Raw genomic sequence first — 26,232 nt, forward strand, 5'->3', positions numbered from 1 at the left:
TTTTTGGTTTATGGGTTTTATTGTTCTGTTTCTTTGCCATTTGTGAAACAGAAATGTCCCCAGCTTAAAAAATACTGTCAATACTACTGTCGTGACAGCTTTCATCTACAGTTATGTGACTTTCTCATTTGATCTAGCACAGTTGTTTGGCATGCCTGTTGTTGAAGGCACACTGAATTTAAGATAATGGCAAGACATCTGCTCTGTCTTCACACAACTACAGATGCCCATCCCTTATAATAAGATCTTTTCTACAGTCTGATGAGATATTCTGGAAGTTCAGCCCAGTCTTAATTTAAGGCCCTGTCTCAAATAAAATCTTCCAAGATAAAATCTTCCAGATAAAACCTTCCAGATAAAACCTTCCAAGTCAAAACTGAAAAAAAAAAATTATATGAAAAGTTAAAAAGAACATAACTATAAAAACTGGCTACAACTATTAACCAGTCTGTTAACTAAAAGCATTCACATACTTTGTGAACTGTTCTACAAGGATACATGAAAGTGCTAGGCTTTTGGGAACAACAGCACCTCTGGGCTAAGAGAAGCAGATTCACTCTCTCTGTGTATTGGAGTCCTGTACAGAGGCAAAGCCCTGTATCTGGGGAGGAATAACCCTAGGTACCAGTACAGGGCAGAGGACAACTGGCTGGAAGACAGCTCTGTAGAAAAGGGGGTGCTAGTAGGCAATCGGTTGAACGTGAACAGCATCTTGGGCTGCACTAGCAAGAGTGTGGCCAGCAAGGCAACACCAACTGTTTCCTCCTCTGCTCAGCACTTGTGAGATCTCTTCTGGGGTGCTGTGGCCAGCTTTGAGCTCATCAGTACAACAAAGACACTGACATGCTGGAGTGCATCCAGCAGAGTGCCACCAGGGTGGTTAGAGGGACGGCACACGTGGTGGAAGGGGAGAGGATGAGAGAACTGGGCTGGTTCAGCCTGAACAAAAGATAGAGACATATTGCTACCGTCTCCAACCACCTACTGAGAAGTTACAGAGATGGTGGAGCCAGACTCTTTTCAAAGGGGCATAATGACAGGACAAGAGGCAACGGATACAAGCTGGAACATGGGAAATTCTGATTAGAGACAGGAAAACCTATTTCACCTTGGGGTGGTCTGACACTGAAACAGCTTTCCCAGAGGGGCTGTCAAATCTTCATCCTTGGAAATGGTCCCAAAATCAGCTAGTCCCAGATCAGCTTGACCTTCACTGTGACTCTGTGATACTGTGACTCTGCATCTCAGATATTGCAGGAGTAAGGACCTACATCTGAGCTCCCATATTGTTCTCCTTCATGGGGTTCAGAAGGCATAACATCTGTTAGTCTGTAGCATACGTATTTCAAGTTTTGACCTCATTTGACCGGGAAAGAACTTCCTGTGACATCCATTGCTTTTTATGAGCATTGCTTTCAAAATGGGAATTCTGTGCCCCCTTTTCACAGTAGAAAATTATACTGATTGTTACTTTTCCCCATCCTTTCTGTCTTTTATTCTACTGCAAATCTCCAGTGTTACCAAAAGAAGTTTAGAAAAGTGTGAAAATATCTTGGTCAGCTAAATAAAACAATATGGTCCATTCAGTGATATAGCCATGCTGAGAAAAATGGATCTCAATAGTAATTCTTCAAAACTTGTCATTAGTGAAATTTTCACTCTTCAATTCTTTACACTAACTGAACTTAACTTACTTCTGAGGTGCTTAATGTGGATTCCACAACATTTTTAAAGCAGCGTATTTTGTTATGTTTTTTTTTCCCATTTTCATAGAATTGTAGAATGGTTAGAGTTGGAAGGGACCTTAAAGGTCATTGAGTTCCAACCCCCCTGCTGTGGGCAGGGACACCTCTCACTAGACCAGGCTGCACAAAGACCCATCCAGCCTGGTCTCGAACAATTCCAGGGATGGGGGATTTGTTTGGTTTTTTTTTTTTTATTATTTATTTTTAGAGAGGAAGATCGGGATAAAATTTTGGAAAAATTAGATGTCCTTAGGGAGTAGAAGTAATGAAAGTGGAATAAATGTGCAGTCTCAGCAGATAACGGTAACAACCTTAACTGCTGGTCAATGTACTAATCAATACCAGAATGATTAGGAGCTACTGATATGCTGACATTGAAAAATGTAAATATGATCATATTATGCACGAGGTACTGTCAGTAGAGACAGATGACTATCAATGGCCTGATTAAGTAGATTCTGAAGCATCTCCTATATCAAAATGTTATATGAGCTTGTTCAATTCAGCTAGAGAAAACCAGAGGGAACCTGACTCTATGTGAAGTGGAAAGATGTTATCAGAGGTTGAAGAGAACTGCTTAAGAGGCCCCAGTTGCAAAAATGACGAGTATTATTTTAATCTGGAAATAAAAATGAAGTTTCTAGCTATGGAAGGAGTGAGGTTGCAGAACAGCTATCCAGGAGGAGCAGGTACAAAACCTGTGTGAATATCAATACAGCATGTAAGGAAGTTTGTTGGGTTTTTTTAACTCTAGAAAATCACTTTAAAAAATAATTTAAAAAAATCAGGGGAGTTCCTAGTCAAGCACTCAAAAGGACATTTCAAAATTAAATTTGCCTGCCTCTGCAAAATTGATATCGCCCTTTCCCACATGCATGATTTCTGCAGAAGTCTTGTTCAACGCACAGGCAGTGGGATGGCGTATGAAGCAGGACATGTAGAAAGAAAAGATGCATGAAGAAAGTAGTAACCAGATATGGCAGTACAGAATGGGATTCTACCCTTTTCTCTGTCAAAGAAATTGAACGTTGCTGTTTCTAGGATGGCTCACAGCATTCTCTATAGTTTTCCCCTTGGAGAACACAAGAAGTTCAAAAAGCTTCTGTATTTTCCTGATGTAAACCAAATCTCAGTTCCGACTCTTCAACAGTTTTCACTAAGTGAAATGAGCAAATGGGGAAATTTAAACATTTAAGTGGTGACCATTGTTTTAAATTAAAGGAACAATTATTCACACAAAGGAACCGGCCTTAATAAATTAAGGATATTGAAATAATATCTATTTTTCTATTCAATACTTATTCCATACAGGTTTCTTCTAAATATGAGAAGAATAACAAGGGGGTTTAGGGTTGGTTTTTTTAGGGTCTGCTTTACTTTCCATTCTTCATATAAGAAGAACCGTTATGTTCTGATTGTCTATTTGCAGGGGAGCTCATAAAAAAACTTTAAAGAATTCAAATTAATTTCATTTTATATTTGCAGCCTCTCTCTTTTCCTTTTCCAAAAGTATAATTCAAAAGGGAACCATCACTCTCAGCTGCCAGCCAAAACTGAACTTGTGCAAGGTCAAGAAATGTTTGCAGGAGCAAGCCTTACAGTAACTCTCGTATCATAATGATCTAGATGGAGCAAGATTGATGCGGTCTGGTCCTAGAAATGTTGCCACAGGTTGGGAGAATTTGATAACTTTAAAATATCTTTAACATTTCTAGATAAATTATTAATAAAGAAACAAACAAGCTAATGTTTGCTCTTCAGGTTGCTCCTACAACATTTTGTGCTCTTATTCTGCAGTGCCAAAAGAAGGGACATAAGTTAATTAACAACTGTTTTACTAGAGTCCCACTGACATCACTGATGATGCACATTCAAAGCAAAGAGTGAACGTGTCTGGATTGCTTTTGATGTACTTCTTTTCTGAAGTGCTGGCAGAATATTTTAAACCCATCAAAATGTACTTTGCTCTTTGTCAACAAACTCACAGCTTTTAAAAAAAGTTTAACCTTCAGGTAGATGCCATACTTGGCCATTTTGAACTGAGAAAGAGACTTAATGAAAGCTGTGAATATGCAACGTGAGTAGTTTCACAGAAATTTATGTGCATCCTGAACAATAAATGTAAACAAACAGCTGTTACAATCCCATAAAATGGCCCATCTGAGATTTTGAGATTAATTTGTACAAAACCTCAGCTTTTGAATCAGAATGTAAGAACTGCATGAGGGTTTTGTGAACCTCTGCCAAATTATCAACATATGTTCTAAGAAAAAGCATAACATTTGCCCAAGAAAAGGCAAATAGTCTTTTGACTTCTCATTTAAAACTACAACCTTATTCCTGAAATAATGTTTCACATTCTCCATCTGCCTTTTTTCTACTATTTATTACTGGTATTATTTACTAACACTGATCTGCAATTTACTTGATCCGGGATTTAGAAACATGAGAAAAGATGTAGTGAGGAAACCCACCCACTCAAAATTTGGCAAAACACAATTTATGTAATTACTGTACAAATACTGATGAGTATTCGAAGGATCTATTGTTACACTGTGAACAATTAGGAAGTGCTGTTAATCACTCCTATTTAAGTTTGGTGCTAAATAAAATATTGAGATTTATATAGAACCTAAACACTCCCTTTCAGGCTACTAAAGCTCATTGCTCTATCTCCAGTGCTGATGGCAGACAGTGCTTAGGGAGGCAGTATGTTGTGTTTCTACAAGGAGCTCCAGCAGACAGTGCTGGGGCACGCTCAGAGAGACTGAGAAGGCAGGTACTTCCCAACTTGAATGAGTATAGGCATGAGGGTGACAAAATCAATACTGAGTTGTGGAGTATTATCAAAGTTATTCATCCGTGCTGTCCTCTACTGGCGTGGTTATGCTTTTCAGAAGGGCTAATGGAATTCCATGTCATAAAAGTAGGAAGGGAAAACACCATGAAAATAATGATAGATGTTAAAAAACCAGAAAAATATAGAAAGCTTCATAGACCTTCTGAATCAATAAATTTCAATACCCTTACAATTTCCCAGTTGAGTTCTTTCATTTGCTGACGTTAAGAACATTCAACTTTAAAATCTACAAGTGAAGCATGAACATTTGAGCTGGTTATCCATGGCTCCCTTAATAATTCAGCAGAGAGAAATGGGCATTTCCAAGATGTGAATCCACTTACCTGTTTTTGATGTTTGCTTTCACGTGATGTGAGTAGCATCTGGTAGTGATTACTTCTCTCCAGTTTGAAGGGAGCCTGGCATGACTAGCTCACATTTCAGTATCTCTGAAAGAAACATTTGCAGTTATTTAAATGAATACTACATTTACCTGTTTTACTAACCATATTTCACTAATTGTCCAGTAAAAGAAATTTATGAGATTCAAGAATCTCAAATATATTTAAGCAAGCAATATTCAGCCCTAGCAACTCACAGTAAACCTTTCATATTACTAGGAGTTCTGGAACTGTTCCTTACTGTTTGCTGTTAAATTTGGCTGTGGCTTCGTTCTTAAGCACCTTTGGTGGAATTCATATTCTGTTCAGTGTTAAATCAGCAGAAAGATCAAAGAAAAGAAACAAAGTTCAGAATTACTCAGCATGAAAAATCTGAAAAGTGATCACGTACATTTATACAGTCACAGGAACTTTGACAAAACTTTCCGAAAAATTCTCACAGCATATTAAAACTTTGTAAGCAAAATGTTAAGAAACACGAGTATGAGTAAGGCAAATAATTAGACAAGGGAAAAGTCTAAAAAGCTGGATATGTGGTCTAATTGGCTAAATAACATCCTCAAACAGATACTGGAAATAGCCACACATCACTTGATTTGAATGAATTTCGTTTGGAGAAACAACATGCCTCTTGCCTTTCAAGGCACTTGATTAACTCAAAGATAGGAGGCATCATCAATTTGGTGATGATCAGATGTCACTAGCAAAGGTGAGAAGTAGATGACTTTGACAAGTACTAATTGATGTGAATTAAAATGCAAAACAGTACAGTGACAAATGGTGGTGGATATTCATCTCCCTATATTAATTTCTGAGACTGGGCTGATTGTCTAGGCTCTCTATATTGTCAACAGAAAGAGAGGAAAAAGCGTATCCAGGAGATGATTTATCCCAGACACCTTTGAATGCGCCTCTGGAGATGCCTCCTTCTCTTCCTACATTGACTGTAGAGAGTGTTTATGTGATTTATACCTGATACCCAGCATTTAGACAACTAGAGTCGAGGAAGATGAATACTACCCCAGGGACACCAAAAAGGTCCACCGTAACTTAGGAGTTCATCAGTTTTAATTGACTGAGAAAGAACTGAGCATATTAGTAATTCACAGAATGACTCTAAGCCACCAGCGCGCTTCCAGCATGAAAGGCAAACTGGATCCTGTGATGTGACAGACAAGAAATCTTCCAAAGACAGAGAAGTAATAATGCCATTATATAAAGATGGGTCAGATCTCATCTGGAATTTGATGTACAAGCATCAGTGAACTAGCCTTCTATCCTATGCTTTGGTTAGAAATTAAAAACAGGTCCTTAATCCATACATCAGTAATATTCTGGAACGGCCTTCTATAAAAACCATCAAAACCCCAGATGCTTTCAAGATCGATCTTGATGCTGCCTGTCTGCACTGAGAACATAAAACTAGATTCAGTGAGAAGGCGGCACCCTTGAAATTCAAAGATACAAATGGTGCAAATTATTCTGTAAGGACAAAGACTCACAATGTAGTCATGTTTAACTTGCCGAGTACAAATATGGACGTTCAGGAAGAAGAATGCAATTTCAAATGAGATTCCTTTTCAATAAGCTTTACAAAGAAAACTGCATTTTCCTGATTTTCAGAATAAACAGGGAAGAAAAAATAAAGCTTAAAAAATTAGTCAATAAAAAATATAAAATCAATCAGAGTATCTTCAAATGTTGTTTAAATAAGTTGTTAGTGGGTAACTCCGTTACACAAACCTAAGATTCTTTTAACAATTTTTATTCATACTACTATTGTTAAAGGAGTCCTCCTTTTTACATGCAAAACAAGCCTTCGTGTAGAATCAATTTTCTTTTTATTATCCAGTAGTTAATTTACTCCTTTATGTGGGGTTTCCATACAGCAAGAGAGGAGAGAAAAAAACACTCAAAACTATTCTTTTTTTTTTAAATCAATAAGTCTGGCAGGAGAAATTAAGTCAGGAGGAAGAATAGCAGCATTGGAAATGATAAGGATGTGAAAAAGCATTTGATTTGCAATCTTACCTACATGACAAGAACAGAGCCATGTGTGCTGAGCAGGCTGCCTCCACAGAGACGCTTCACTTGTCCAAGGCTCCTCACGACATACTCCGAGTTTCGGTGGAGGTCCCTGAACCTTTCCACTTCTGGAGGGCATGCTGGCAGGAATCTTCACAGAAGCATCTTCAAGGCAAAGGTCATTTGTTGTTGTTTTTTTTTTTGTCCTGACACCATATCGTACCTGAAGTCAAATCACTGTGCAAATGAAGCAGCTGAAAGGCATGACCTCATTCGTTCTGGTAAATACTTACCCTTCCTGACTCCTCAAGGAATGCATTGATGCCTTGCTCTTGTAGTTCTTCCACATATTCATAGAAGATTTTCTTTTTAATATTCTGTTTCAGTGACTTAAAAAAAAGATGCTGCAGTAAATATTTTCCTTTTTAGAAGGCAGGGAACTACTTTTAAAAGCAAAACCCTATGAAGCATCCTTGATGAGAAATGTACCCAATACATTTCTTTTTAAGACATGGTTTTCAAGTGTAAAAAAGTTAACAATGAAAGGAGGGATGAATAAAATAGGAAATAACAAGATCTGGTGAAAAAAAAAGAAGTGTAAACCAAGAAGAATTAAATATAATTATCTGCAATATATGAAAGAAAATTGATATTACAGTTATAAAAAGCCATATCTAGTATGATAAATAGCTTATATTTAAGTGTCTAATTCAAATAGTGATCTGCATCGCTAACTATGTTTCAGAGACATTACATTTGTTGAAACTGCACTATTATAAGGTACATCTGGCTGCTTCAGGCAGTGATGGTTCAGCATTATTAACGAGAAAGTCTGCTGTACAGTTAGCTGTACATTTGTTCCTATAATATATTTGCTCGTAGAACTGACCTACAGTAGAAGACCTAAATTAATTATTTACTGGGGCTTCAAAGCTTTAAAGCTTTCCACTGAACCATGCTGACTTTGGACTAGAACTAAGAGAGGGAGCACAGGAAGTTTTCTGCTCTTACTGCAGAAAGCAGTTGAAGATAAGCTGGAGCACTAAGCATGGGTTTACGTACTAGGAAAAGTTTGATGTTGGGACTGTTCTTTCTGAAGGTTGTCAGCTCTTTGGGTCGCCCATGAAGATTCAAGAGGTATCAGAAATTGCAGAGAGGATGACAGCATGATCAGTCTCAGCAAAACTGCAGACCAGGATATTCTTCAGGCATCCATGACTTCTGCATTGCTGATTCAGGGATAGACTAGATCCTCAGCTGCATCTGTGGCCATTTCACAGGCAATAGAAGAATCAAAGTAAAACTGGATCCTCTGGCATCTCTTTCAGCAAAAACAGTCCTGGCCATCTGGAATATGGAATTCCTATGAGGTAGTGCTAAGATCATATCTTTCCATGGACACTGGAAGACTTCCTAATTTATATTAAGGAACTCAACACTTCTACTGAAACCAAAGCCTGGAGCACTGGCTGAAGCCTTCAGGTTGTCACCATCAACATCTAAATACACCACTTTCAAACCTATCGCACATACAAACTTACAGTTTAGCACAAGAAAAAGAATGTTTTCAAGGATAAGCTATTGATGACATTTACTGTCACCCTATGCTGTCATTTTAAAGGCATAAGCAATACGGAGGAATCTTGCAATGCATTGCCAAGAAGGATTTGGAAAACATCTTTTCTCTCTGAAGAGCAACTTGAAAACCACTGTAAAAACCATTGTGTAACATCTGTCTCCTACATCAAATCATGATTTACAAATGTTTTTTTATATTTGTTGGTACCAGTAGTCTGCAAATTCTGTATTAGAGGCAACTATCTTCTTTTGGCCCTTTGCTTAGAGTAAGAGACAACAATAACACTGTTTATTATTAGAAGCTAAATTCCACCTTTGTTGATACAGACTGCTGTCCCATTATCCTTTAATGGTTATTCACAGGTGGAATAGAAATTTTCTTTCTTGAGAAAGAAACATAACTTACCAGTGATTAGTCTTCTTTAGGATGCATGGTCTATAAATAAATCTGTTCTCAGGGTACACCTACACCTTATCACTCCAGACTGCAGAGATTTTCCTTTTGCAGTAACCATGGAGGATGCATTCACACTGTTGTCATCACCTTTGGCACAACAGCATAAAAAACCTAGCGTGCCATAAACCATTTTAATTCTTTCTTGGTCACAGAGACACCACCTAAAACATTGAAGGAATCCCTGCTAATAGAGCTCAGGATGTCTTCCTTTTTTTACTCTTAAATTAATATCCACAGGTTTGTTCACACTTTATACAATTACCTGCCATAAATTATCTAGCAGAGGTTCTTGATGTCCCTCATGCAAACAGCACTTCTATATTGACTCTACCAAGTGCTGTGGCAGCTCTTGAGGCAGCTCATCAGAGATGGCACAGTGCCTGGGGAAAGAATGGTAGACATATAGCAGTTCAGTAAGTCAACAGTGTCACTGAAGCTGTATGCTCTGTTGGAAGTATCAATTTCTAAGTTTTATAGGAAATACTGAAACACAAAGCATGCATCTAGATAACTACTGGATCTGTCAGAGATATACACGGTCTGTATGTTCTGAGAAAGTCTGGACTACTAATATAAAGGGAGCTCTTTTGATATTAAAGATAGAAAATAAGGCATGTTAGAAGCATAAAGGAACGTGAAGGAAAACATAAATCAAAGTGATGTTAAGACAGCACCTTCAGCAAAAATTATGGCTGCATCTTAAGAGATGGTCTGTCTTTGAAGAATAAGGTCAAAGGAGGAACCACAGGGGTATGAATTTATCTCATTTCTCTAACAGAGAAGGTAACAACAAAGCAAGCCACCTTCTTTTTTGAGAAGGAGAATCCACGAGAATGTGAAACACCAAATTCAAATTCCCATAACTCACTTGCCTGGTGGAGGGAAACGTCTCGATCATCTTAGAGCTTAAGGCTGCGATTGATGTTAAATTGACTTCAGTAAGGGTAAGGAACTTACAACAAAGGACCAGACTACTTCAGTTTGAGCAGGGAACTTGGAACAGTCTGAACTGATGGGAAGGGGAGGAAGACCAACAAACACATCAACCCAAAAGGCTAACCTAGTTAATAACATGAATTCCCTTCCACTACTTATAAGGCTGTCTCTGAAAGAGCAAGCCTTCCTGCATCTGCAGCATGGGGAAAAGCATTTCAAGACCAAAATGAGCCCAAGAGCCCACATTCTGCAATAACAGGTACAGGAGTAGCAGCAGAAGTCTCTGAGAAAGGGAGGAGGCCTTTATATTAAAATTCTTTCCCACCAGTGCAGTGGTCACCCCTTGTTTGTTCAGACAAACAGTTTGATGAAGTTGGGGAGGGTCTGGTAGACAAACTACTAATAAATGAGTCTAGTTCTCCATGACCCTTTGTGAAGGTGTAATCGAATTCTGGAAGAAAGAAAACCTATGTACATCATCTCCTGGTAAGGATAGCTGAGTGGTGAAATCCTCACTAACACCTTTAGATATGATGGAAAGCCTTGCATGCAGTTCAGATGAAGTGGAACTCCATGATGTGAAGCTTCTGGTCCTTTGGCCAGACTTTGTTTAGTCCTGTTGCCCAAACGGACCCTCAAACCCAGAGGGAACACATCTAATGCTACTTCTTGGAATGGTGAAGAAAATTTAAGGGTCATTCCCCAGTAGAAATTGCCTTGATGCTGCCATCAAGGAGAAAGCTCTCACACTTCAAGGAACAGCAGTGCTGACTTAAGGACTTTGTGCAGTAAACCCTTGGTCACTTAGATTGAGAGGTCCTGCCTTCATCATCTCATGATGTAAAGTTCAGGGGGAAGTGCCTCCTTGAGCACAAGTCTTGGGACAACCGATTCTACTTTCATCAGAATGAAAGCCCCCCACTGCTGTTGAGGATGTTGGCAAGCATTCCAACTTGCGTATTAGCATTTTGCAGCTTTGGCCTCCTGGATGAGAAGAGTCTTTTGTGGCTTCTCAGGCTGCTATCTAAGCTCCTGATGCCCTCCCATTCCACTTTAAAAAGTATGGCAAAGGGATCACAAAAGAGCATGCCTTATTCTGAGGCAGTAAAGGCACCTCTTTTGCAGGTAACAAGATATAATTCAAATCTCACAGATGAGACAAGGTTATCCTGAAACGACACTGATGAAGATTAAATGAACAAAAAATAACTTGGTTGGCAGTTGAGAAAACACGAAATAGCTCTAGGTAACCTGTGTCAAATATAATGTGCTGAGAATAAGAAGAGGGTTGCAAGTGCAGGTACCATGAAAAGCAAATATCCCCCAAACATGAGCAATAAGGCCCACATAAACACAGTGTGATGGGACAAACACTTTAAAAAAATAATTTAGAAGACTCTTAGTAGAGCAGGAGACATAACACATTCCTTTTCACTCTTCCTTAACTTTGCAGGCTGAGAATAAATAATTAATTTTTCAGAATGACAAAATGAACTTTAAAATGCAACTAAATAGGGCCTATTGCATAAAAATGCACCGTTAATACCACAGTCCTCTTTTCAGAATAGAAGTGCACTTCAAAATAAATACTGAAAGGTTTACATTTACTACACTACAACAAACTGCTAGGTTAGTTTGCCTTGGGTTTTTTCTCATGAAGTCAGAAATTTTCTCCCAGACTCTGTGAGTCTTAAATTTGCTTACCCCAGAATCCATTGCTTCAAAGTCTCCAAAGGGAGTGTTGTTATTGAGTCTCATGAATTTTCACTCATAGAACACTTACAGGAAAATGTAATTAACTTTTTTTTTTTTTTCTTAAGTGGTGAGCGCCTCATGCTCTCCATCGCTTTGGCCAAATCTAGCTCTGGTTACACACAAGGGATTTTCTCAAGTAGCGCAGTGGAAGCTTGTGATCACTTTGCTTGCCATCACTTTATGTGCAGAACAGCTACTCCTGAACTTGGAATGGCAAATTATAAAGGCTGGTTAATGTTACTGCCACATGCGCAGCAACCAGCTACTTGTGACGTGAACAAAATTTTCACTTTATACCTGTTTAGCGCTCAGTGCAATGAGGATCTGGCTTTTAACACATGCTGTTACAATACTACAGTTATACCCTATTGAGCCAAATTAATCCCTGACAAAATAGTGCTAACTTTAACTGGATTTCAGTGCAGTCATAGGGTCTCTCTTAGATATAAACTGTGTAAGTGACAAAGATACTCAGAAGTTCATTTTTCAGCTTCAAATAATGTACTAGTGTAAGATAGAGTATTTCACATCTCTGGTGGGCAGTGAGGACATCAGGGAGCATTCTGGCTCTTCTGGTGATCATGAATTGATTGAGTTTCAATTAAATAGAAGGAAAATACATTTGGGTATGCAGCTTTGTTTCTTAATTTCAAAAAGGGCAAACTTTGCCAAATTTTTTTTTAGAAAATAGCCTGAATGCTGGGACTTAAACATGAAGATGCCTGTCATTTTGTGAAGTTAAAAAATCACTAAACATACAGTGTATATATAAAAATTTATAAAAGCATAGTATATTCCAGATGATGGTATCTTACTTAGAATGCAAAAGTGCAGAAGACTTAGTGCAAAAAGCAGGTACATACTGATGACATTTCCTGATGACATGAAGTTGGGACATACAATTAATGCAGGAATCAATCAGGATGCCACACAGGAAGATAAGGAGACCTTAATGCTGAAGATTAACAGAAATAGGTTATAATTCAGTAGCAACTGATGTGCAAGGTCACATGCTTCAAAATTACTAACAGTTACCTCTATTATCATCCAGGGATCTCCTTAGCTCGACAGGACAAGCAGAATAGTAGAATCACAGAAACACAGAATAGTTTGGGTTGGAAGGGACCTTTAAAGGTCACGTAGTCCAACACCCCTGCAATGAGCAGGGAAATCAGCAACCAGATCAGGCTGCTCAGAGCCCTGTCCCACCTGACCTTGAATGTTTCCAGGGATGGGGCATCTATCACCTCTTTTGGCAACCTGTGTCAGTGTTCCACCACCCTCATTGTAAAAAATGTCTTCCTTATATCTAGCCTAAATCCTCCCTCTTTTAGTTTATAACCCTTACTCCTTGTCCTTTCGCAACAGGCCCTGCTAAAAAGTTTGTCCCTATCTTTCTTAAAAACCCCCTTTGAGTATTGAAAGGCCACAGCAAGGTCTCCCCGGAGCCTAAAAGGAAGATGAAAATACTTACTGAAAATACTTACTGACAAAGAATGATTGTCAGACACCAACCTAACATCCCTGTAAATACACGTGATTCTAGGAGACCGCAGAAAAATTATTTCCAGCAGCTTTGCCATTGCACGGTCTTCATAAGGCAGTATTTAAAAGCCTGCCTATAATTCTGCGTGGAAAGATTACAAAAAAGACATTCACATGGTACTGCATGGGGATATCTGAAATCCTGGGGGAAAGAGAAGCTGCCTTCTAACAGGCAACTCAGAGAGCTTGGCTAGATGACCCTATTTATCAAAACTGAGACAGGAACATGGTGGTGATTTATGAAGTCACACTATTGAGCCCAGTGGAGGGTCACTATGCTGGTGAGGGGCTAGGGCTCACAATATGCAAGGAAAGGCTGAAGGAACTTGTTTTACTCAGCCTGGAGAAGAGGTGGCTCAGGGGAGACTTTATTGCAGCCTACAACTACCTGATGAAAGGATACCAGAGAAGTCAGAGCCTGACTCTTCTAGATGGTGCACAGTGATATGATGAAGGAGAGGAAAAAACACCACTAGTTAAACCTAAAAAATATTGCCACAAAAAAGGACTGTAGTTAACTTTAGGGAACAAATGAGCAGGTTTACAATCAGAAAAGTTCTTAAACAGTAAGGACAACAAAAATCTACTTACCTTTGAAATAAAATTAGATCAATTTATGAAATGGAGTGGAATCAAAAGGACTGGACTAGCAACCCTGAAAGTGCCACATCCCTACAATCTATGTGGATGCTTAGTTGTGACAATCCTAAATCTATTCTTGAAACTTAGTATTTCCAAATCACTGGTGACCTTTTCACATGAACTCACAAACCAGTGACGGAATATGTACCAATACAATAATTCAGCTTTTCCCCTAGTGTGAAATACTCAAAAAACCACAAAAAGAACTTCACTGGTACTTGCAGCAAAAGAGCAGCACACACAGCCCCACTCCCAGGGCTGCCAGAATGAGAGCACTGAGTGGGAGCACCACACGGGACAGGCTGTTGTCACCCCCCGCCAATGTAATTCAGCCTGCAGCCTACCTCTGAGCTGCCCTCGAGAGTGGGTCCATGTGCTATTGGTCTTGGCAATCAGATTTTCCTCCTACAGACAACAGATTAAGCTTCTATGTTTCTGAAGATGTTTCTCTGCAGTCAGAGGAAAAAGCATGTCTGGGTTTCACAGTGAGGTGCATCACTCTATGCAAGAAAATATTTGCTTGGCAAAAGCTTAATTTTGTTGGTTTAGTCTTTCTAGTTCAGCACACGTGCTTCAACTGAATGGGTAAGTCAAGTCTTCAAAAAGAGTGGTTATACGCTTTGCATGTGACACTATGAGAAACAGATGAAAATGACCTACACCAGGTTGGAGAATGGTATTCTGAACTTTCCACAGGGGCTGCTGCTCCTTGGTGACTGGAAAGTTTAACAGATGCTCTTGTGAAAACCTAGTTGCCAAGTGAAACTGAGAGCTTTTGCTTTGGCTGTCTCTCAAACACAAGACTAACAAAATATTTTCCAGAAAGGTTCAGATGGGAGAGATTATTCACAAATTGCCTTTGTCATCATTCAGAGAAGAACTGCCTCTAGCTGGAAATATTTCAGAGATATTTATTGTATTCTGAAAACTTCATTTTATTTCTAACTTATTTACAGTTAAACATTCAGAATCATAAAATATGAAGTATAAAATATTTAACAAAATAGATGCAGTTCATGTTGTTCTGATGCACCATAGATATATGATGAAACAGTAAACAGCATAGGAATTTCCTGACAGTCCCCTCTCTCATTTACCAGGGAAAGGAGTGCGTAGACCTGCCCTATACATTCTGGTCTGATTAGTATGACATGAACCTTTCATGTCAGAGAGCCCACCACCACCAGTCTGGTTTCTGTGTCCTCAGCCTTCCACAGTTACCTTCACTATCTGAAATGCCAACACTAATGTTCGATACATCAGATACTCTCTTTAGTTGGTATTTTCAATACTTTTTCTTTTCTTTTAATACAGAATTTCCTAGAAAAGAAGAATCAGGTAATTCAGGCCATATGAACAAAAGAGTCATTTATTATATATATATTCTCTAGTAAGTTATAATAGTCTTGGATTTTAAACGTCTTTTTTGCTATTTTCAATGCTTAAAAATTATAATTTTAAAACATTAAATATTGTGTTATATACATTATGATTTAATCTCTCATTTCTAAACATGGAGCATTCTCCAAGGGAAAACTTGGATGAAACAAAAAACAACTTCATTGACATAACAGGCTTTAAAAGTTCACTTCATACAACCAGAGATTTGACTATATGAAAAATAGCCAAACATCAATTTGCTCCTCTATGGGATTTTTTCTGTTTGTTTTTCTGGTCTTGGGGAGAGAGTTTTTTTGGCTTTTGTTTTTGTACAAACGGAAGGACAGATCTGGTCATTACTTTTGTCAGTGTTCAGTACTTTAACCTTTTTTTTTTAATCTCATACCTATTTTATATAAAATAACAAAATATACAGAGAAAGCTGAGTTTGTTACATTAGTTCATACACATACAGTAAATAAAAGTTTTTTATGTATGGCTTTGCAAAGGTAGATTATGAAGTGACTTTTGTATTTTATTTGTTTAAAAGCATTTTAAGAGAACGTGTTAGTGTGCTTACAATAGCGGCCATGGTAGTCGAATGTCGAGCCAAGAGTTTAACGCTAGGATCACTGGAGGTCTTGCCTGATACTGCTTCTGCAGCCTTCAGAAGACAAATGTAGTTTATTACAACCTCGTCTATCTTAGCTATAATTTCCTGCTGCTGTGTTTCAGAGTTCATGACTTTAACTAAACGCATGCAGGCTTCTGTTAAGCAACAGAGTACTTGAAAGCTGGAAGTCATAGCTAAAAGCATTTCCTCAGGGCTTTTTTCAGCCATGGCCATTTTCCTGCAGGCACTTCCCAACTGTCTTGATTCCATAGATAACAGTTGTTTGTACTTAGAAAGTTTAAGGTCATATGTTTCTGGATGTAAATCTTCTCTCTTGCCCATACTTTCTCGGACCAGTGAGAGTAGCTCATTGGCATCCTTTTGTGCTGCAATAAATCCATCAGGCATTGCATACGTCTTCTCTTTCATCACGTTTATGCGTGTGATTCGTGCATCGAAGGCCACATCATTGAGATTCACATCAATTTGGCCACCTTGGATGTCAGCACTGCTCTTCTCATGCACGTTGACTGCCTCATCTTGTGGGGGCTCAGCAGCTTTCGGGGACTCCAAGACTTTCTGCTTATTTTCACTGGAAAACGACTCACTGACTGGTTCTGCGAGCTCACACGGGATCTGAGGTTCAAAGAGACATGAGAGCTGATGGCTGTCTCCGTCATCTTCATCATCATTGTCATCGTTTCCTCTGCTTAGGAAACAATAGCTAAAGGGGCCACGACACCTCCAGGCGCTGGTGTCCAGCTTCCTCAAAGGCAACGTCCGACACTGCTTGGAGTCCTTCTGACTGGAGCCTGTTCCTGAACACCTCTTACTGTCCTTCCTATCAGTGCTGACGTACACACAACTCTGGGAATAACTTTTTGACAGCTTTTTTCCCAGGGGGAGTTCTACCCTTCTCTCCGATTTGGGTTCGTCCCTTCGGGTGATGTCCAGGCATTTCAAGCTGACTGCGGCTGCCTTCTTTTCAAACAGCATCTCAATGCCTGCAGATCCTCCAATGATGCTGCTGCTGCGTCTCAGCACTTTCCTGTTGTGCGGCATCCTGAGGCTTCCTCCTATCATGTCATATGGCCGTAAACTAACTGTTGCCCCACAAGCCTGATTTACTTTGGGAATGTCACAAGAGTCTTGATTTTGACTTGGCACCTTTGATTCTGATAGCATGGATGATAGCATGATGGAGTCAGCTAGAGGCTGTCTAGGAAAAGCTGTAGGCATGCCTCCTTGTCTTCCCTTTTCAGGCTCTGTGAAAGCTACACTAGGGGTAGTAGAAGAGCAGACAGAATAATTAAGCATCACCCTGATAATATTCAGAGACTGAACTTTTAAATATCTTTAACAGTCAGGACAAATGGATTCCTGGTATTTCCCAGTGGTCTCCATTCCTCAAAATATTTCACAAAAAATGCATTTCTAGTTTTTCAGGCCTTTTGTATTTCATTAAAATATCACTTAAAATTTATCAACAAATTATAACTTAGAAATAGTTAGTTTTTCACTCCACTACAGAAGACTACTGTAAAAAAAATCTCGTCCTTACATTTAGAGCTTTTTGTTCATACTGGCATGGTTTTGATAATCTGTAAAAATAGCATTTAAGATAAACAATAAATGAATCACAGTTTTTTCTCTCCTACATTAATATACCTTGTGAAGTCATCTTATAATCTAACAAGTATCCGGGAACTCAAGTAACTATGGCTTTTGGAGAGGCTTCCAAAGAGTGGAAGAGAGGCCTCTCCATCAGTGTCCCCCCAAATATTTTCAACTGCACTGAGAAGTTTTTTAAAAAATTGAACTTTGTAAGCAGCTCATAAGAACATCTCAACACATACAACTAAAATGAACAGATACACTGAAGATCTAATCCCACTGCCTGCTACAGCTTGATGATGTAGTTTCAGGTAAAGATAATGTAAATATCACAGCTAGTCCTCAACCTTTACACATAGCTTAAAAAAACCCCAAACAAAAGAAACGCTTTATTACTGCTGTACCTGTAGTTTCTTTTATCTTGGGGATCCGATGACATCCTTCTCTCAAAGTGCCGAACAGTGGCTCAGCATTAATTGCTGAATGCATGACAGGCACCGTCATTCTGTGACACACAGCTTCAGGCTGCTGGTGCAGGTCCTTGTATGTCGTTCCATGGTTTGGAAGAATGGCAGCTCTTTCATCTGCTGGAATATAGGCAATGCCCTTCATTGATGGGTCAGAGATAATGTGCTTAACATCAGAGGTACAAAGAGGAGATTCAACGGGGGTAGCACACGTGCTACTGCCTGTGCTGCATCCTGCATCCACTGAAGAGCACTGAGAGCTTTGCAGCGAGAAATGGCCCTCACTTTGCAGAGATGACATGCGCTTAGCCAAGTGATACTCACAAAGTCTAGCCACGCTCTGCTCAGCTTCTGGAAGCTTTGAAGGATGGTCGTCTGCAGATAAATCAGTATCTTCTGCATCATTTAGGTCTTTGGCTGAAGACACAGGAGTCATATCTGACAGAAAGTTTTCCCCTTGGCTAAGCCCCGAAGTATCATCCTGATCCACCTCAGGATCCACTTCATCCTTACAGTCAGTTTCTGTTTTACCGCTGACAGGACCTCTTGGAAAAGTCTTCCCGTTCACTGTTTCTGGGCTTGGCTTATCTGCTGCCCCATCAGCAGCAGCGTACCATCTTTGGCGAAAGGCAGTTCTCTCCACATTAAAAGTGCTTAGCCGTTGACTGTCTCTTGCTGAAAGAGTTCCAAATTTAGCTTTTAGATCTTCATCTGTCTCTGCTTTTTTAGTTCCCTGTTGCTTTTTCACAGTAGCATTGCCATCAGAGGGTGCTTTTACTTCGCTGTCTGTCATCTTATTTTTCCTTTTACTAGTGCAAGAATATACCAAGGATCCCATGTGCAATTTGCTAAAATAATCAGTGACAGATTTTGTTTCCATGGTCTCTGGCTCCATTTCCATGTTATCTGAATGAAGAATCTGCTTTGAAGGCACAACTTTTGACTGTAGCTCTGCAGCCTGACGACCAGCCAAAGGCTGCGAGGGCTTCATGCCTGGCCCTCCAGCCTGATTCTTAGCGATGGGAAACTCAGTCTGCTCTTCCACAAGGGGTTGGTAGCCTTCACTTGTGGTCAAAAACATACGTGCAGTGTTTTCTGATTGTTTCTGTGCCGCGGCTAGTTCAGAGCTTTCAGTCATTTCAGAGGAATTTGTTTCATTGCCAGAATCTGAAGATGACTCAGGGCTATATGCTCGCAGGATAGCTACACCTGCAAGCCACAAAAAATAAGAGTCAATTAAATGACAGCAGCTGAAGCACCTGGATAAGTGACAAGCAAAGGGGGTGTGTTAGAGACAAAAATATGCTTTGTAAGAATACTCTGACTTTATTGCACAGTTCCCGGGACAGGTAGTTTAGTAACATAATGGTAGTTCCATTAAATAATATGGAATATGATGTATGCAAAATGATGGCAAAAAAAGAAAAAAAAGAAAAACCAAAAAAAAAAAAAAACCAACCCTCATGAAATGGAGTACTTCCAAAGGTAAATGGATGAGATGGAATGATTTTCAATGAATAAATGTAACTATGGTGAAAGAACCTGAATTGTCATTCGTCTGCTGTTCCTCTGAAGCAGCCAACGCTTCTAGTGCTTGAAGTGTAGAGACTACAGCATCATCTAGCCCCTTCTCACACTTCCCCTCTGTGTTAGTAGGGACAGCATCGATAAGCGACACTGGAATGTCATCATTGCCTAGATTACTGGCTTGCTCATTGTTGTCTCTAGGCTGCGTTGCTTGATTCTGAGAGTCTTCCTCATCTGAACTGTCCCTGAATCCAGGTGGAGGAGCAGCAATGGCCATGTTTAAGGTATGCAATAGGAAATCATCTTCATTATCATCACCTTCTGGAGGTGGAAGTGAAGTCAAATCAATAATGTCATCACTAGAACCAGAAAGGCTGAGAAGAGCAGGCCTATTGATTTCTCCTACCATAATATCTTCTTCACAGCTTACTTCATCTTCATCTTCGGCATCATCTGTGTTTTCTGCGTAACAAATATCATGCAGCAAAGGCTCTTCTATCCCTTCCGCAGCTCCAAATATTTTACCATCGTTTATAGTTGCGTAAACAGAATTTGTAGCAAACTGAATGCTTTCAGCATCTGGTGACAGCTCCAGGCCTTTAATGTCATTGGCATTACTAATATAAATGGCTCTTTGTTTTTCTAGTACTTCTGGACTTTCATCCAAAAGCCTTTCATAGCCAAGAGTCTGAGGACTGATACCATCCAAGTTGTGATCTCCAAATATAAAGGAAACTTTTGCTCCCCTGGGGGAATCCTGTGCTTTCTTGCTAGATTCCAAACCTGAGAGTGACAGCAGTGAAGGCTGATTAAAATTTCTGCTTTCTTCTGCTTCAGTGGGGTCACTTTGTTTGGCCAGATGCTGATCAAATCCACCCGAATTATAAGTATTTTCTATGTACAGATGTCTGTGTTCTTTTTGACATAACACACTTTCAGAAACATCTACAGTCTTCTGTTTTGGATCAGCAAAGGACATTTGAGTCTCTTGATCTCCTTCAGCCAGGAATGTGGTAGTTTTTGGTATACAATTCCACTCTGAAGCAAGGAGATTATGCTTCCCTCTATTTTCAATTCCTATAGGATGGTGAAATAAAATCAACGCTGTGAAATCAAAGAGCAAAGTCATGTAATTTTTAAACAATAACTTGTTAATGCTGAACAATAAACACTCTAAATAGGACAGCTGGGCCATCAAACATTTCAGAAAAGCACTTTCAAACTCACCTCTGCTCTAAGTTAAATACCTGTTGAATTAATGACCTAAAATTTAACTGGTACTTTTGTACTTTAGTCCAAAACTAAATCTCAGCTAGGTACAAATGCTATTCCAGGAACAGTAACACAAACCCAAATCCCCAGCTGGTTTCTCCGACACCATATGTATTCTTACAAAAGATATATGCATATCAAATAATAACACTCACAGGGAGCATGCATCTGTTTCACTACAGTATGAAAGACATGCATCACCTATTTTATTTGACCATTAAGATGCTATCATAGGCTGAATATTAGAACATTATAAAGCTGAACTGATATACTGTGGTGCTAGGTCTGAGCCAGCAATCAGATCTCATTTGGCATAGCCTCGTATTTATCTGGAGGTGCACTGGCTTAAGCTGGCTTCTGCTTTATACATTGGCCCATCATTAACATACTGTGCAATTAATACCTGTTTCTCGGCTCCCTGTATTTTTCTTGTTGGCCATGTTAAATATTGAGCGCCTTGAGTCAACCAGCAGTCTATAGTATCCAGCTGTTAGGCAAGCAAGATTCATTGCATCTGATGACTCCATCAGTAGAGTAATAGGCTAAGAAGAATAGAACCAAGTCTTGGTTAAGGCTGTTCCTCCTCAACCTGTTTACCTGCTGACAATACTATTACATGGAAGCAAAAGAAATTACCATCACAAACACCACATTGAAAAATACACATGAGAACTTATTTTCCTCACTAAGAATATAAAACAGTATCACAAATTCAGAAAAGACTGAAGTTGCAGCAAGGTAGAAGTCCAACTGGACATTTTAACAGCTGATTTTGCTCTCTTTCTGGATCAAGGTAACCATTTTAAGACTCTTGCTCCATCCTTTTTCTTGCATAGATATATTATTCTCGCCAAAGCACTGTTTACTGTTATTCTGAAACTGCCAAAGGCCATGAACCTGGTACATTAGGTGCTGGAGTCTTGCAGTAGTATGGGAATCTGCAGCATCCCAGAAAGTGAGGTGCCCTAAGCACGTGTAAAGAAGCAAAACATGGGAAGCAAACAGAGTCAGGGGAAGTTCAGGTTCAGATAATACAGTAGTGAGGTTAGAGCTATCATTACACAGCAGTGACAGTGAATATTACAATGACAGCTTAACAGATTTCAGTGTTTGTGGCCTGGCATTACTGAAAAGAAAAACGATGAAAAAATAAGCAGATAAACAGACACAAAGAGGGGAGATCAACAAAGAAAACAAAGGCAAAGTATTTAGATAAAACAGTCAGATTTAACAGAAAAATGAGAGAACTCAGAGCTTTGAAAAACTACGGCTGCCAGGGCCAGTGAGCATCAAACCTGAGAAATCCATGTGAAACATACTTTCTTTAATTCCATTTTCTTTTGCCACAATATATGTTTCTTTACCTAAACCTTTTGTTCATGTCTCTTTAGCTTTTAACACCAGAAAGTGCTTTTCTCAAATTCATTTTAAGGTGGCTAGCCTTGACAGCTCCTAGAAAGCAAATAAAAATGAAGTCCTTGCGATGATACATAAAGAGAAATTATACTGTAGACAATCCATCTTATGACTCATAGTTCATAGTGGCTCATAGATACATGGACATTTGTGACAATTTATCATCATTTAGCATGCAGAGCCCACCGTCACAAGACAGATACAGGGACATGCATAATTGTTTCCAGGTGGAACATTACATTACATGGGTGGCTCTTCATTTCACTCAACACCTTACTAGTGAAAAGACAACTGATTCTGATGGAGGTTGTGGCCAAAACATAATTTATGATCACAGTTTACTACCCACAATAGGTATGATAATTTTTTTAATGCCTGTGCTGGAGCATCTTAGGCCAAAATACCTTGGTGTCCTGTATGAACAGTTTTCAGCAACATGGAAAAAGCTATGGGGTTTTTTTGTTTGTTTTTTCTTTAAAGTATTTTGGGCCCCAGTTTGAGGTTCTATTCAATACATGCTTCTTTCAAAGCATTCAGCTATAGCTATAAAAATTAACTATAAATTATTAAACCTACAATGGGCTAATTAATCTTTGTTCTTTCAAGTGACTACTAAAATCTAAAATTTGAAATGGTGACCTCAAATTTTCTGCAGTGATTGACAGAAATAGACGATCTCCATAGAAATCCCAGATTGCTGAAAACCGTGCTGTGAAGTACTGTTTATCTGCTGAACAGTTCTCTGACAGCTAAACTTTTACTGCCTGCTTGGGCCAAGTGTTACATATTTGAGAAGACATTAAAAAGAACCAAAAATAAAATAAAAATTCAAACTGTTTTTTCATTAAGAAAATACTGGCATATATGACATATATTGGCATACTCAGAATCTGAATACATGAACCTGCTAGCCAAGGGGTGAAAACATCCATTGAGAATACCTGTGTGTTCCTGCATCTCCTACACAGGACGCAGTGACAACCCCTACTTGTGCTCCACAGAGAGGCATTTTTTTTGTTGAATTCCACTCAGAGCCTCCTAGATTTGCAATTTTAAAGTTAGGCCAGTCTCTCTGGGTTTAAGATCGCATGTGTCAAAATTCAAGGAGGTGGGGATATACATGGTTTGTAATAAGACAATAACAGTATTATAATATAAAACAACACAATATCATGGTAATATATAATACTATGGCATACAGTACTGCATTTGACATACGAGCAGATGGGAAGAATTTAATTTTTATATTACTTTCTCATCTGCAAAAAGGGGATAACAACTTTCTCACAAGAGGGTTACGAGTTTAGCACAGTACTGCAGGTAAAGTAGCCTGAGATCCTCAGATGCTATCATTGCTAAGTGAGGAGAAAGAGATGCTGTGTTCACCAATCTGTACGTTTCTCTTAAATTCATGTCAAAGAGCATCTTGATTAATTTAGAATCATAGAATGGTTCAGGCTGGAAGGGACCTTAAAGATCATCGAGTTCCAACCTCCCTGCCAGGGAGGGGAGGGACGCCTCCCACTAGATCAGGTTGCTCAATTTACAGCAATGTTTTTTTCAGTACCTTAAATACAGGGAAACGGTTCCAGGTCAAGAAACCTATAGCATTCAAAGCAAAAGCTTAGTAAAAATTCCTTGCGTATGATTTTTGTGTATAGCTGGCTAAGCAAAAAGAACTGTTAGGTTTTATTTATTTTAATAGAATATTTAAGTTTCAGGTATAATGAGAACTCTTCCTTCAATCTCTGATTATCCTAATGGTCTAGACAATCTATGAAGCCTTTCACTTCAAAACCAAATAGAAAATACACCAAGAAGAACCAGGACAATATAATACATGAAACTCCACTCATTGCCACTAGATGCCACAGATGCAAAGTGTGAACTGGGATTCAAGAGAAATTAAATGACTACAGGTAGATGAAAAGCATCCATGAATTTATTACATAGGGCAAAACACTGAGCTGGAATTATAAGGGCTAAGAAAAAATCCTTGCCTTTTTACAGTTTATTTCACTGGTAATTGCTACACAGTTACTTGCCGTGAACTTTGCAGATAAAACACTGGGTGGATTAAATGGGACACAGGTCTGATGCAGCTGGCAATTCTCTAAGAGTGGTAATATTGTCTGTTACACTAGGAGGAGCTTCTCGGGGCTCAAGGAGCTTCAAAAGAAGGCCAATTTCATCCTCACCTTTTCACACCACAGAAATCAAGGAATAATAACAAAGTGTTTTGCCTGGGGTCAGCCAAGATAAAAATCAGAATAGAATACAAGTGCTGCAAAGCACCAGTCTGGTACACAGTAGCCCCCCTCAAATGTCAAAGGTTTACTCTACATGCACCCTGACCAAAAAAAAAAGCTAAAAACACACACTCAGAACATTATTGTCATGAAAATGTTCAGAACAGTACAGTTTGATCAAATAGCCAAATATTGTATCAACATAAATGAACAGCAAACTTACTTTCACATCTAAGACATGCAGTTCAACTCTAACACTGCTTTCGTCTTCTGTAAACATCTCAATCCTGTTCACGTGGCTGAAGTCTGCCAGGAGAGCCACCAGGTTTGTTTTGGTGTTTATCACATGACTGATTCCGTACCGTGGCCCTACTAACAAAGTCACTTCTGAACGCTTTTCTCCCTGCTTTAGCAGAAAAAGAAATAATGTAAAAGTAAAAAAAACATGATAGTAACAGAAATCACCACTGCCGCTTTTCACTGTCATGGAGCTACATTTGCACAGCGCTTCAACATTAAAGATTATTATGTTTTTCTAAGAAGATACAATACAGAAGGGCATACTTGATTTATAATTAAGAACAAAAAGTAAAAGAATCTGCTCCTGGATATTCACTGTACTATAGTTTTTAAATGGATAATAAGAGGGACAGACGGATGGATGTTAAAATAAAATATTTGTCATCAAGAGTTTTTCAGACTAATAGTATTAGTATTCTACAGTTAATTGGATGGTGTTCTTTGCCAAAAGGGTGCTAACCTATCTCCAAATCCCCAGCAAAAATTCAAATTATAATGGGAATGTTATTTTCAAAATTAAAAGAAAAAAAGTCATTTGGTTCAATTTAAAAATTATTTTTTAAGTGTATGAATAAAACCTAAACTTCTGAAGAAAATTATATGGTCCAGCTTTTGCAAAAAGATGTTTGGATAAAAAATCAAGAGAAGAGAGACTATTTCAAGAGAAATATTACCACTAGTGTTGCCTTGAAAACACGTCCTCCGTATAATCGTAGATCACTGAGGAACTTCAGATAATGCACCTTGGCTTGCAGAGCAGATAGCTGAGGAAGGAGAAAAAGGGGCAAGAGGTAGTGGTGGAAATCATCACAGTACCAAAATTCAGAAAGAAAATGTATTTGTGTAGTCTAAGGAGAATGGACTGTAATAACAGCTCTTCAGAGCCTGAAACTAAATCATTAGATGCTTGAGTTTCAGATGAGAAACAGTTTCATTCTTAAAATTAAGATCTTGCTCGTTTAGTTAAAATGCTCTGAGGACTTGGGTATGGGCAGATTACAGCACTGCAAGAACATCATAACTGCTCCAATGAAGGGAAAACGTTAAACCACTCAGATTAAGCATCTGTTCATTGAGGGATTTCAAGGGTAGAGAGCAGCTTTCCATTCATAATCACCATCAGTTCTTAAACATTTATGTACCTATACAGAGAAAGAGAACAAAGAATTTGCTTTTGTCAGCTCTGAGTATTACGTTTTGCTAGGTACTTGTGGCATATGGCATATTATTCCACCTCATTACTGCATTTCCTACTTCTTAAAATTAAACTCTTCCAGTATATTTAGTAGGGAATAAATCTGAAAACTAAATACAGTAAACCAATACATATGACCATATCATGCAATACATGTCATAATTTATCTCCTTTTTTCTCCTCCGAGCATAAACTACCTACTTAAAAAGAGACAACTTGGAAATATTTTATGAGACTGAATGGAAACGAGAAACAGTTCATTTCACCCAAACATTG

The 26,232-nt window shown here is 38.8% G+C and overlaps 1 protein-coding gene across 3 annotated transcripts in view; it reads right to left on the minus strand.

The window, feature by feature from the left end:
• Nucleotides 1-15,838: 15,838 nt before the first annotated feature.
• FRMPD4 (FERM and PDZ domain containing 4) overlaps nt 15,839-26,232 on the minus strand; it is a 424,326-nt gene continuing 413,932 nt past the window's right edge. For all 3 annotated transcript variants that reach the window (XM_074147668.1, XM_074147683.1, XM_074147675.1), the window contains exons 12-17: nt 25,436-25,525; nt 24,685-24,867; nt 21,200-21,338; nt 19,540-20,601; nt 17,935-19,206; nt 15,839-17,190 (exon numbers count right to left, since the gene is read on the minus strand). In XM_074147668.1, the coding sequence (XP_074003769.1) occupies nt 15,839-17,190; nt 17,935-19,206; nt 19,540-20,601; nt 21,200-21,338; nt 24,685-24,867; nt 25,436-25,525 (4,098 nt within the window). The remainder of the gene's footprint in view (nt 17,191-17,934; nt 19,207-19,539; nt 20,602-21,199; nt 21,339-24,684; nt 24,868-25,435; nt 25,526-26,232) is intronic.

The sequence above is a fragment of the Numenius arquata genome, chromosome 1 (genome assembly GCF_964106895.1).
Source record: "Numenius arquata chromosome 1, bNumArq3.hap1.1, whole genome shotgun sequence".
Classification (NCBI taxonomy): Eukaryota; Metazoa; Chordata; class Aves; order Charadriiformes; family Scolopacidae; genus Numenius; species Numenius arquata.